This window comes from Gadus morhua, chromosome 4 (genome assembly GCF_902167405.1).
Source record: "Gadus morhua chromosome 4, gadMor3.0, whole genome shotgun sequence".
Lineage (NCBI taxonomy): Eukaryota > Metazoa > Chordata > Actinopteri > Gadiformes > Gadidae > Gadus > Gadus morhua.
In genome coordinates, this window is record NC_044051.1 from 43,475,502 (window position 1) to 43,489,566 (window position 14,065).

General features: G+C 44.5%; 1 protein-coding gene across 3 annotated transcripts in view; it reads left to right on the forward strand.

The window, feature by feature from the left end:
• Positions 1–14,065, forward strand: part of LOC115542130 (kalirin) — a 53,023-nt gene that overhangs the window by 15,596 nt on the left and 23,362 nt on the right. For all 3 annotated transcript variants that reach the window (XM_030354264.1, XM_030354266.1, XM_030354267.1), the window contains exons 16-26: positions 363–510; positions 658–929; positions 2,487–2,584; positions 3,379–3,545; positions 5,409–5,528; positions 6,796–6,875; positions 8,578–8,716; positions 10,338–10,478; positions 11,385–11,547; positions 12,244–12,359; positions 13,757–13,879. In XM_030354264.1, the coding sequence (XP_030210124.1) occupies positions 363–510; positions 658–929; positions 2,487–2,584; positions 3,379–3,545; positions 5,409–5,528; positions 6,796–6,875; positions 8,578–8,716; positions 10,338–10,478; positions 11,385–11,547; positions 12,244–12,359; positions 13,757–13,879 (1,567 nt within the window). The remainder of the gene's footprint in view (positions 1–362; positions 511–657; positions 930–2,486; positions 2,585–3,378; positions 3,546–5,408; positions 5,529–6,795; positions 6,876–8,577; positions 8,717–10,337; positions 10,479–11,384; positions 11,548–12,243; positions 12,360–13,756; positions 13,880–14,065) is intronic.

A 14,065-nucleotide genomic window follows, 5' to 3' on the forward strand; every position in this document is an offset into this window, starting at 1 on the left:
TCACACACACAAACAAACACACACACACACACACACACACACGCACGCACACACACACACACACACACACACACGCACACACTCAGTCACACTGGAGGTGGGGTTAAGGGTGTGTTAGGTGGTGTTGGTGGAGTTGGGGTTAAGGGTGTGTTAGGTGGTGTTGGTGGAGTTGGGGTTAAGGGTGTGTTAGGTGGTGATGGTGGAGGTGTGGTTAAGGGTGCATTTGTTTCAGGCCCCAGGGCAGCTCGGTGGCCCATGTGGAGGTGGGGTTAAGGGTGCGTTTGTTTCAGGCACCAGGGCAGCTCGGTGGCCCAGGTGGAGGTGGTGTTAGTGAGGTGGGGTTAAGGGTGCGTTTGTTTCAGGCCCCAGGGCAGCTCGGTGGCCCACGTGGAGGTGGTGCTGCAGCAGCTGGAGGAGAACCAGGCCCAGCTGGAGGACGGGTTCCACCACAGGAAGCTCCGCCTGGACGTCTTCCTGCAGGTCCGCATCCTGCAGCAGTGCAGCCTGGAGGTGAGGACATCCCCCTGCCCCCCACATGACGTCAGCGCACCGCCACGGGACCCCGTCACACCTGTGTGTGTGTGTGTGTGTGTGTGTGTGTGTGTGTGTGTGTGTGTGTGTGTGTGTGTGTGTGTGTGTGTGTGTGTGTGTGTCCAGGTGACCGGGGAGATGGACGCCTGGATTCAGGATCTCCAGAAACAGTCTCAGGACTTTTCTACTGAGAAGTTAGCGCAGAACCGGCTAGCCGATGCTAACCAGGACCAGCTAGCGCCGACGGCAGACAGCCAGGTCCAGGATAAGCTAGCGGCCACCCCCTCCAGGCTGCTGGAGGCTAGCCCAGAGGGGCTAACGGGGCTAACGTTAGCCCCGTCCCGGCTGGTGGAGGCTAGCCCAGAGGGGCTAACGTTAGCACAGCAGCGGATCCACAGGTAGCGTTATGTTTTTTAACAGAGCGATCAGATTGGTTACTGTAGTTTACCTTGATTGGTTACTATAGTTGACTTTGATCTGATTGATTACTATAGTTTACCTTGATCTGATTGGTTACTATAGTTTACTTTGATCTGATTAGTTACTGTAGTTTACCTTGATTGGTTACTGTATTTTACTTTGATCTGATTGGTTACTATAGTTTACTGTGATCTGATTGGTTACTGTAGTTTACTTTGATCTGATTGGTAACAATAGTTTACCTTGATCTGATTGGTTACTGTAGTTTACTTTGATCTGATTGGTTACTGTAGTTTACTTTGATCTGATTGGTTACCGTAGTTTACTCTGATCTGAGTGGTAACAATAGTTTACTTTGATCTGATTGGTTACTGTAGTTTACTTTGATCTGATTGGTTACTGTAATTTACTTGATCTGATTGGTTACTGTAGTTTACTATGATCTGATTGGTAACAATAGTTTACTTGATCTGATTGGTTACTGTAGTTTACTTTGATCTGATTGGTAACAATAGTTTACCTTGATCTGATTGGTTACTATAGTTTACTGTGATCTGATTGGTTACTGTAGTTTACTTTGATCTGATTGGTAACAATAGTTTACCTTGATCTGATTGGTTACTATAGTTTACTGTGATCTGATTGGTTACTGTAGTTTACTATGATCTGATTGGTAACAATAGTTTACTTGATCTGATTGGTAACAATAGTTTACTTTGATCTGATTGGTAACAATAGTTTACTTTGATCTGATTGGTTACTGTAGTTTACTTTGATCTGATTGGTTACTGTAGTTTACTTTGATCTGATTGGTTACTGTAGTTTACTTTGATCTGATTGGTAACAATAGTTTACTTTGATCTGATTGGTTACTGTAGTTTACTTTGATCTGATTGGTTACTGTAGTTAACTTTGATCTGATTGGTAACAATAGTTTACTTTGATCTGATTGGTTACTGTAGTTTACTTTGATCTGATTGGTTACCGTAGTTTACTATGATCTGATTGGTAACAATAGTTTACTTGATATGATTGATTACTGTAGTTTACTTTGATCTGATTGGTAACAATAGTTTACTTTGATGTGATTGGTTACTGTAGGTTACTCTGATCTGATTGGTTACTGTATATTATCTGATTGGTTACTGTAGCAGTTTGATCTCATTGGTTACTTTCGTTAATTGAGTGATCTGAATTGTTACTTTAGCTAACAGAGCGATCTGATTGTTTACCTTAGTTAACTGAGTGATCTGATTGGTTTCTTTAGTTAACAGTGCAATCTCATTGGTTACTTTAGTTAACTGACTGATCTGATTGGTTAATTTAACTAACAGAGCGATCTGATTGGTTACTTTAGTTAACAGTGCAATCTGATTGGTTACTTTAGTTAACTGAGTGATCTTATTGGTTAGTTTAGCTAGCACAGCAATCTGATTGGTTACTTTAGTTAACTGAGTGATCAGGTTGGTTACTTTAGCTAACTGAGTGATCTGATTGGTTACTTTAGCTAACAGAGCGATCTGATTGGCCAACAGGCACATGGAGCGACGGTTAGCCATCAACAACATGACCTTTGAGGTCACTCAACAAGGTCACGACCTTCAGCAGTACATCACGGAGGTCATCGCGTCAGGTCAGACCTTCTACTGAGTACTAATGCTGTCATACTAGTAATACTACTGATACTACTATTAATACTTAGAACACTACTAGGTACGACTACTATACTATTAATACTTCTATAGTACTAATGATATAGTACTCCTACTATATTACGAACTGGTGTTATAAATGTGTTTGTGTGTATGTATGTGTGTATGTGTGTGTCTATAAGTGCATGTGTGTATCTACTTGTGTATCTCTGGGGTGTGTATCTATGTGTGTGTCTCTGGTGTATGTCTGTGGTGTGTGTTTCTATGTGTGTATCTCTGGGGTGTGTATCTGTGTGTGTATCTACGTGTGTGTCTCTGGTGTATGTCTGTGGTGTGTGTGTATCTACGTGTGTGTATCTATGTGTGTGTCTGTGGTGTGTGTATCTACATGTGTGTCTGTGGTGTGTGTATCTACGTGTGTGTCTGTGGTGTGTGTATCTACGTGTGTGTCTGTGGTGTGTGTGTCTATGTGTGTGTCTGTGGTGTGTGTCTGTGGTGTGTGTATCTACGTGTGTGTCTGTGGTGTGTGTATCTACGTGTGTGTGTGTGTGTGGTGTGTGTCTGTGGTGTGTGTGTCTACGTGTGTGTGTGTCTGTGGTGTGTGTGTGTGTCTACGTGTGTGTGTCTGTGGTGTGTGTTTGTGGTGTGTGTGTGTGTGTGTGTGTGTCTACGTGTGTGTGTCTGTGGTGTGTGTGTATCTACGTGTGTGTGTGTGGTGTGTGTCTGTGGTGTGTGTGTCTACGTGTGTGTGTCTGGTGTGTGTGTGTGTCTCCAGGCGTGTCCTTTGGGGGGGACGCTGGGGGGGACCTCTCCTCCCAGGTGGACGAGGCTCTGGTCGTCCTGCAGGAGAAACAGAAGGACCTCCAGCTCATCTCCGACCACACCCACACACACCTGGAGCAGAGCCTACAGCTCACACACCTGCACACGCAGGTGAAACAGGTACGCACACACACACTCACACCTGCATACACACACACTCAGCTGCACACAGGTTAAACAAGTACACACACACACACTCACACCTGCATACACACACACTCACCTGCACACAGGTTAAACAGGTACGCACACACACACACCTGCACACAGGTTAAACAGGTACACACACACACACTCACCTGCACACGCAGGTGAAACAGGTACGCACACACACACTCACACCTGCATACACACACACTCAACTGCACACAGGTTAAACAGGTACACACACACACACTCACACCTGCATACACACACACTCAACTGCACACGGGGTTAAACAGGTACACACACACACACTCACACCTGCATACACACACACTCAACTGCACACAGGTTAAACAGGTACACACACACACACTCACACCTGCATACACACACACTCACCTGCACACGCAGTTTAAACAGGTACGCACACACACACACCTGCACACAGGTTAAACAGGTACACACAAACACACACCTGCACACAAACACAAATACCTGCACACACAGGATTTGTACATACATTAGTGCTGTCAAGCGATTATAATATTTAATCACGATTAATCACATTAATGTCATAGTTAACTCGTGATTAATCGCACATCTTTTTCTATTCTAAATATCCCTTTGATTTCGTGCTGCTAGCCTTTGAGTGAGATTAGAGTGTTGAGAAGGACAGTAATAAAATATATTTGGTAAGATGGATATAAGAAGAGAGACCCGCAGTGAATTCAACCCGGTCCACTTGACATCGGGTAGGTGCAGGACAGTGGTAGGCCTACCGTGAAACTTCAATAGCCCGGGCTTTTATTTGGTTCAATCCCTGAACTTTCGAACAAAACACTTGCTCAGCAAAGATGGGAAATACTATAACATTTATTATTTAAACCAGTATGAATATTCCTACCGACCGTACGTAGGCCTATACACATTACCAGGCTATCGGATAACGCCAACACACACACACACACACACACACACACACACACACACACACACACACACACACACACACACACAAGGTGGCAGACTCGTATCAGGAGAGTCGGGAGAATTCCCGGTGGGCCGTTAACGTTTCGGGGCTGTCGGGCTGATTACTGCGGGATAACAATAATGTGTTTATAAAAGTTCCTTGCGGCGCCGTCCGGCCGCCTGAGCTGTGCGCCCGCAACCTCTCACTCACTCAACAGACGCAACACTCTGTCAACGTCGCAACCAAGTGGATTTTGTCTAGATGGGAGTAACTGAGCGGCCCCTCCCGAAGTGGTACAGCCCAGGTGGGCCTTGAACTGCGATTGGTCAGAAAGACGTAACAGCTAATGACAACATTGAAGTCTCGTGCACGCTCGAACAGAGTGACGCACAAACACACACACACTTTTAAGGGTTTTTTCACCCGCTCTGTATCCTTGCTTGCCCCAACAAGTTTGTGCGGCTTGCTTGTTGTTTTGTTTCCGGGGTAGCTAGATCTGGTATGGTGTTTTAGTTGTTCTAACGTGACTAGTTATTGCTAGACAGCAGGTGCAAAAACGACAACGTTGGCCAAGCCAAAAGAGCGTTAATCGCGCGGTAAAAAAATGAACGCCGTTAAAATTGGTTTGAATTAACACCGTTAATAATGCGTTTAACTGACAGCACTAATATATATATATATATCTCTCTTTCTGTCTCTTACTCTCTCTCTGTCTCTCTCTGTCTCTCTCTCTCTCTCTCTCTCTCTCTCTCTCTCTCTCTCTCTCTCTCTCTCTCTCTCTCTCTCTCTCTCTCTCTCTCTCTCTCTCTCTCTCTCTCTCTCTCTCTCTCTCTCTCTCTCTCTCTCTCTCTATGTCTCTCTCCCAGGTGTTGTCATGGATAGCTGAAGGTGAGGTGATGCTGTCCTCCTGTATGTTGAACTCGAGCTGTTTGGCTGAAGCTGAACAACTACAGAGAGAACATGAGCACCTCCAGCAGGCCATAGAGGTAACTACACCCAGTATAGAATGGATTATAGATATACATAATGTAGAGAGAACATGAGCACCTCCAGCAGGCCATAGAGGTAACTACACCCAGTATAGAATGGATGATGTGTTTCGTAACCGAAGGGTTGCTAGTTTGATCCCCAGCTCCTCCTAGCTGAGTGTTGATGTGTCCCTGAGCGAGACACTTAACCCTGACTGCTCCTGACGAGCTGGCTGTCGCCTGGCATGGTTCACCCTGACTCTGGTCTGTCAATGTGATGAAAGCGTCTGCTAATTAATAATTGTATTTGACTATAGCTATATAGTACATCATGCATAATATATATATTGTTTTAGTTATATATTATGTAATAATATATATATATAATGCGTATATCATACATGTACATCATGTGTATATTATGTATGTATAATATGATGTATACATCTATATTATAATTTACATTATAAAGTATATCAAAATGTATATAATGTTATTAGAATGTATATCATGTATATTATAATGAATATCATGTTGATCATCATGTTGATTATAATGTAAAGCATGTATATTATAATTATGTTAGAATGTATATCATGTATATTATAATGTATGTTATAATGTATATCATGCATATTATAAATTATATTATGTACATTATAATGTATGTAAAGTATATTATAATGTGTATTATAATGTATATCATTTATATTATAATGTAAATCATAATGTATATCATGTATTTTATAATGGTTATTATAAAGTATATGATGTATATTATAATGTATGTAATGTATATTGTAATGTGTATTATAATGTATATCATTTATATTATAATGTAAATCATAATGTATATCATGTATTTTATAATGGTTATTATAAAGTATATCATGTACATTATGATGTAAATTATAATGTGGATCATGCATATTATAATGTATATTATAATGTGTACCATAATGTGTATCATGTATATTATAATGTGTATCATAATGTATATTATAATGTGTTTCATAATGTGTATCATGTATATTATAATGTGTATCATGTATATTATAATGTATATTATAATGTGTACCATAATGTGTATCATGTATATTATAATGTGTATCATGTATATTATAATGTATATTATAATGTATATTATAATGTATATCATCATAATGTGTACCATAATGTGTATCAGGGTCTCCTGCACGCTGACTCTCTGCAGAGGACACACCAAGTTGTGTATTATAATGTATATTATAATGTATATTATAATGTGTACCATAATGTGTATCAGGGTCTCCTGCACGCTGACTCTCTCCAGAGGACACACCAAGTTGCTCTGGCGCTGCAGCAGAGAGCTGAGCTACTGGTCAGGTTGGTACTACTACCCCTACTAACTAGTACTAACTCCTGCTAACTAGTACTACTAACTGCTTACTAGTGCTACTTACTACTGCTATCAATACTACTGATTAAAACACTTCTGCAGCAAGCTTACCAGTGTCACTTACTAGTAGTAACTATTGCTAACTAGCAACGGCAATATATTTAAGAATTATTTTTGTCATGAGTTGAAATCCTCCTTACATCCCGACAACAAGCAATCAATCACATGATCTGACAAAGGCTATTGACTAGTGACTAGCTGTAGGTTAGTGTCTAGTGACTAGCTGTAGGGTAGTGACTAGCTGTAGGTTAGTGTCTAGTGACTAGCTGTAGGGTAGTGACTAGTGACTAGCTGTAGGGTAGTGACTAGCTGTAGGTTAGTGTCTAGTGACTAGCTGTAAGGTAGTGACTAGTGACTAGCTGTAGGGTAGTGTCTAGTGACTAGCTGTAGGGTAGTGACTAGCCGTAGGTTAGTGTCTAGTGACTAGCTGTAGGTTAGTGTCTAGTGACTAGCTGTAGGGTAGTGTCTAGTGACTAGCTGTAGGTTAGTGTCTAGTGACTAGCTGTAGGTTAGTGTCTAGTGACTAGCTGTAGGTTAGTGTCTAGTGACTAGCTGTAGGTTAGTGTCTAGTGACTAGCTGTAGGGTAGTGTCTAGTGACTAGCTGTAGGTTAGTGTCTAGTGACTAGCTGTAGGTTAGTGTCTAGTGACTAGCTGTAGGTTAGTGTCTAGTGACTAGCAGTGACTGTTGTGTCCGTGTCTTTAGGGCGGGGCACTACGACCCCGAGGCGGTCCTGGAGGGTAGTGACCAGTGACTGTTGCTTGTGTCTTTAGGGCGGGGCACTACGACCCCGAGGCGGTCCTGGAGGGTAGTGACCAGTGACTGTTGTGTCTGGTGTCTTTAGGGCGGGGCACTACGACCCCGAGGCGGTCCTGGAGGGTAGTGACCAGTGACTGTTGTGTCCGTGTCTTTAGGGCGGGGCACTACGACCCCGAGGCGGTCCTGGAGGGTAGTGACCAGTGACTGTTGTGTCTGGTGTCTTTAGGGCGGGGCACTACGACCCCGAGGCGGTCCTGGAGGGTAGTGACCAGTGACTGTTGCTTGTGTCTTTAGGGCGGGGCACTACGACCCCGAGGCGGTCCTGGAGGGTAGTGACCAGTGACTGTTGTGTCCGTGTCTTTAGGGCGGGGCACTACGACCCCGAGGCGGTCCTGGAGGGTAGTGACCAGTGACTGTTGTGTCCGTGTCTTTAGGGCGGGGCACTACGACCCCGAGGCGGTGCGGTCCTGGAGGGTAGTGACCAGTGACTGTTGCTTGTGTCTTTAGGGCGGGGCACTACGACCCCGAGGCGGTCCTGGAGGGTAGTGACCAGTGACTGTTGCTTGTGTCTTTAGGGCGGGGCACTACGACCCCGAGGCGGTCCTGGAGGGGAGTGACCAGTGACTGTTGCTTGTGTCTGGTGTCTTTAGGGCGGGGCACTACGACCCCGAGGCGGTGCGGTCCTGGAGGGTAGTGACCAGTGACTGTTGCTTGTGTCTTTAGGGCGGGGCACTACGACCCCGAGGCGGTCCTGGAGGGGAGTGACCAGTGACTGTTGCTTGTGTCTGGTGTCTTTAGGGCGGGGCACTACGACCCCGAGGCGGTGCGGTCCTGGAGGGTAGTGACCAGTGACTGTTGCTTGTGTCTTTAGGGCGGGGCACTACGACCCCGAGGCGGTGCGGTCCTGTGCCCAGACGGTCGCCCTCCACTGGCAGAGCTTGATGCTGAGGATCGAAGACCGGCTGAAGCTGGTCAACGCTTCAGCGGCCTTCTACCGGACCTCCCAGCAGGTGGTCTACCCATACACATAGATCTATGTACACGTAGAAGTACACGTTGATACACATAGATCTATGTACACATAGAAGTACACATTGCTACACATAGATCTATGTACACGTAGAAGTACACATTGATGCACATAGATCTATGTACACGTAGAAGTACACATTGATACACATAGATCTATGTACACATAGAAGTACATGTTGATACACATAGATCTATGTACACGTAGAAGTACCCATTGATACACATAGATCTATGTACACATAGAAGTACACGTTGATACACATAGATCTATGTACACATAGAAGTATTGATACACATCTATATACACATAGAAATACACATTGATACACGTCTATACACATAGAAATACACATTGATACACATCTATACACATAGAAATACACATTGATACACATCTATACACATAGAAATACACATTGATACACATCTATATACACATAGAAATACACATACATTGATAACCATCTATATACACATAGAAATACACATACATTTATACACATCCATATACACATAGAAATACACATACATTTATACACATCCATATACACATAGAAATACACATAACTTTAAATACATCTTTACACATACATTTATATGCATCTACTCTATACATAGAAATATACATACATTTATATAAATATATACATAGAAATACATATACATTTATATAAATATATATACATAGAAATACACATACATTTATATACAATACATCTATATATATATACATAGAAATACATATACATTTATATACATCTATATATATACATAGAAATACATATACATTTATATAAATATATATACATAGAAATACACATACATTTATATACATCTATATATATACATAGAAATACATATACATTTATATAAATATTTATCTATGTATATAAATACACATAAATAACTGCCTTCTTCCGCACCTCCCAGCAGGCAGGCCTCATCAATGACTATGTACATATAAACGTGTGTGTGTCTTTGTATATGTATGTTTGTGTCTATCTATCTCTCTATTGTTAGATTGTAGGTGTGTGTATATCTATCTACCTTGTGTGTGTGTGTAGGTGTGTGTATCTGTCTGATTGTGTGTGTGTTGTTGTGCGGTAGCTGTGTATATATACATATATATATGTATATATATATATATCTTGTGTGTGTGTAGGTGTGTATCTCTTTCTGACTGTGTGTGTGTTGTACGGTAGGTGTGTATATATCTTGTGGTTGTATGTGTGTATCTCTAACTGTGTGTGTCTGTTGTTGTGCGGTAGGTGTGTACCTCTATCTGACTGTGTGTGTTGTTGTGAGTCTGTGTGTGTGCTGTTGTGTGTCTGTTGTCGTGCGGTAGGTGTGTACCTCTATCTGACTGTGTGTGTTGTTGTGTGTCTGTGTGTGTGTTGTTGTGTGTCTGTTGTTGTGCGGTAGGTGTGTACCTCTATCTGACTGTGTGTGTTGTTGTGTGTCTGTTGTTGTGTTGTTGTGTGTACCTCTATCTGACTGTGTGTGTTGTTGTTGTGTTGTTGTGAGTCTGTTGTCGTGCGGTAGGTGTGTACCTCTATCTGACTGTGTGTGTGTTGTTGTGTGTCTGTTGTTGTGTTCCAGGTGTGCGGCGTGCTGGAGAGCCTGGAGCAGGAGTACCGGCGGGACGAGGACTGGTGTGGGGGCGGGGCCAGGGGGCGGGGCCAGAGCGACCTCATCCCCCTCATCAGCAAACACACGGACCAGAAAGAGGCCTTCCTGAAGGTGAGACAGGCACACAGACAGGCAGACAGACAGGTAGACAGACAGGCACACAGACAGGCAGACAGACAGACAGGCAGACAGACAGGCAGACAGACAGGCACACAGACAGGCACACAGACAGGCACACACACAGACAGGCAGACAGACAGGCAGACAAACAGACAGGTAGACAGACAGGTAGACAGACAGGCAGGCAGACAGGCAGACAGACAGGCACACAGACAGGCACACAGACAGGCACACAGACAGGCAGACAGACAGGCAGACAAACAGACAGGTAGACAGACAGGTAGACAGACAGGCACACAGACAGGCACACAGACCGGCACACAGACAGGTAGACAGACCGGCAGGTAGAGGGACAGACAGGCACACAGACAGGCAGACAGACCGGCAGGTAGAGGGACAGACAAACAGAGGGACAGACAGGCACACAGACAGGTAGAGGGACAGACAGGTAGAGGGACAGACAGACAGAGGGACAGACAGGCACACAGACAGGTAGAGAGACCGACAGACAGACAGACAGACAGACAGACAGACAGACAGACAGACAGACAGACAGACAGACAGGTAGAGAGACCGACAGGCAGGAGGACAGACAGGCACACAGACAGGTAGACAGACACAGTATGTAGGCTTGAAAATATTGATCAACTCGTCGTATGTGTGTGTGTTTGTGTCTGCACTGTGTGTGTGTGTGTGTGTGTGTGTGTGTGTGTGTGTGTGTGTGTGTGTGTGTGTGTGTGTGTGTGTGTGTGTGTGCGTGCGTGCGTGCGTGCGTGCGTGCGTGCGTGCGTGCGTGCGTGCGTGCGTGCGTGCGTGCGTGCGTGCGTGCGTGCGTGCGTGCGTGCGTGCGTGCGTGCGTGCGTGCGTGTGTGTGTGCGTGTGTGTGTGTGAGTTTAGGCCTGTACTCTGGCCAGGAGGAATGCGGAGGTCTTCCTGAAGTATATTCACCGGAATAGCGTCACCATGGCAACCATATCTGGCCACAGCCTCACCGTTACCGGGGTAACGGGGGTCAGCGAGGTCACCGGACACTCTAGAGTCCCAGAGCAGCAGGTCAAAGGTGAACAAACACACACACACACACACACACACACACACACACACACACACACACACACACATACACATATATATATATATATGTACACAATCCTCCTAGTGGGATTAATAAAGTTGTATTGCATTGTATTGAAGGTATTTTTAGTGTACTACTGGGTGTATACTTTGTGTACTACAAGGTGTATACTGTGTGTATACGGTGTGTACTTCTGGGTGTATACTGTGTGTACTACTAGGTGTATACTGTGTGTACTACTAGGTGTATACTATGTGTACTACTAGGGGTATACTGTGCGTATACTGTGTACTGCAAGGTGTACACTGTGTGTACTACTGTGTGTGTACTACAAGGTGTATACTGTGTGTACTACAAGGTGTATACTGTGTGCTACTAGGTGTATACTGTGTGTGCTACTAGGTGTGTATACTGTGTGTATACTGTGTGTGCTACTAGGTGTATACTGTGTGTACTACTAGATGTATACTGTGTGTGCTACTAGGTGTATACTGTGTGTGCTACTAGGTGTGTATACTGTGTGTATACTGTGTGTACTACTAGGTGTATACTGTGTGTACTACTAGGTGTATACTGTGTGTACTACTAGGTGTATACTGTGTGTGCTACTAGGTGTATACTGTGTGTACTACTAGGTGTATACTGTGTGTACTACTAGGTGTATACTGTGTGTACTACTAGGTATTCTCAGTGAACTGCTCCAGAGGGAGAACAGAGTTCTTCACTTCTGGACGCTGAAGAAACGCCGTCTGGACCAGTGCCAGCAGTACCTGATGTTCCAGAACCACACACAGCAGGTACACACACACACACACACACACACACACACACACACACACACACACACACACACACACACACACACACACACACACACACACACACACACAGCAAGTACAGACACACACACGCACACACACACACACACACGCACGCACGCGCACACACACACACACACACACACACACACACACACACACACACACAGCAGGTACACACACACAACAGACAGACAGACAGAGAGACAGACAGACAGACAGACAGACAGACGTCTGCTCCCCTAGCCTGTCTACCAGGGGTTAAAACTAACTTCTGTCACCACCGTCCCGGAAACGTCCCGAAAAACATTTTGAACCGTCCCGAATTTCCCAAGAATCTTTTTTACATTTTGAGTTGTTACTTACTGGTAATATAATAAAAACACAATACATTATGTTGATAAAATAATATATTTATTTCCAGACTACGTTTGTTTAGCCGACGTCCAACACCCTCAGTAAACTCCCTGCGTCTGAAATGCGTGAACATCTCCGCCCAGCGCTCTGGTTTTCCGTAAGCATTCCACTGTGCGATCGTCCCCGCAGCGTGTGCCCCCCACCAGGCACAGAGCGGGGGGGCTTTCAGGACTCAAGCCCTGAATCTCACTTCAAAAGCCCCACATCTTTTTTTAAGATTTTGTATTTTCACTGCCATCTAGTGGAAAGGACATGAAACAGCATGGATAGTCCTTCTCTACAAAACCATGGTTCTATTGTTGGCTAAGCGCAGTAGGCACACCACTTCTAAAATACAATAAAAGCAAAAAAACAAACAATCCATCTCTACAATCCTACTTTGAATATACTGAAAGTTAGCCTCAAATTTATGTCTAAATTTTGCCATTGTGGTTTCATAAAAATCTCTAGAAGTCAATAGTTAAGTGGTTATTGTTTCTTTCCATTAACTAGTATTGTCTTGAGCAGGCTCTGCAACTGAAAATATAGGCTATGAGTTAGAAGCGATTTAGGATTTGCCAATGTCCTGCCGGTCACCCTCAAATGGACAAGAATGCATGAAATCGCATCGTAGAAATTCAAGATTTTCTGGGGGAGGACCCCTGTCCAATCACAGCCCTCCAATTACAGCTCTCCAATCACAGCGCTCCAATCACAGCCCTCCAATCACAGCCCTAATCACAGCTCTCCAATCACAGCCCTCCAATCACAGCTCTCCAATCACATCCCTCCAATCGCAGCCCTCCAATCGCATCTCTCCAATCACAGCCCTCCAATCACAGCCCTCCAATCACATCTCTCCAATCACAGCCCTCCAATCACAGCTCTCCAATCACAGCCCTCCAATCACAGCCCTCCAATCTAACCAGCGGCTTTAAATGTTGAACTAATGGACTCACTAACGAGGGAACCCTCTGCAGGCGCTGGATTGGCTGCAACAGTCAGGTGACCACTACCTGGCCACCCACACGTCGCCGGGGGCAACCGTCACTCAGACTCAGGAACTACTGGCCGAGCACCGACAGTTCTGCGTGTCAGCCAAGGTCTCTCTCTCTCTCTCTCTCTCTCTCTCTCTCTCTCTCTCTCTCTCTCTCTCTCTCTCTCTCTCTCTCTCTCCACTCTAACCCTACCTCTCTCTCTCTCTCTCTCTCTCTCTCTCTCTCTCTCTCTCTCTCTCTCTCTCTCTCTCTCTCTCTCTCTCCACTCTAACACTACCTCTCTCTCTCTCT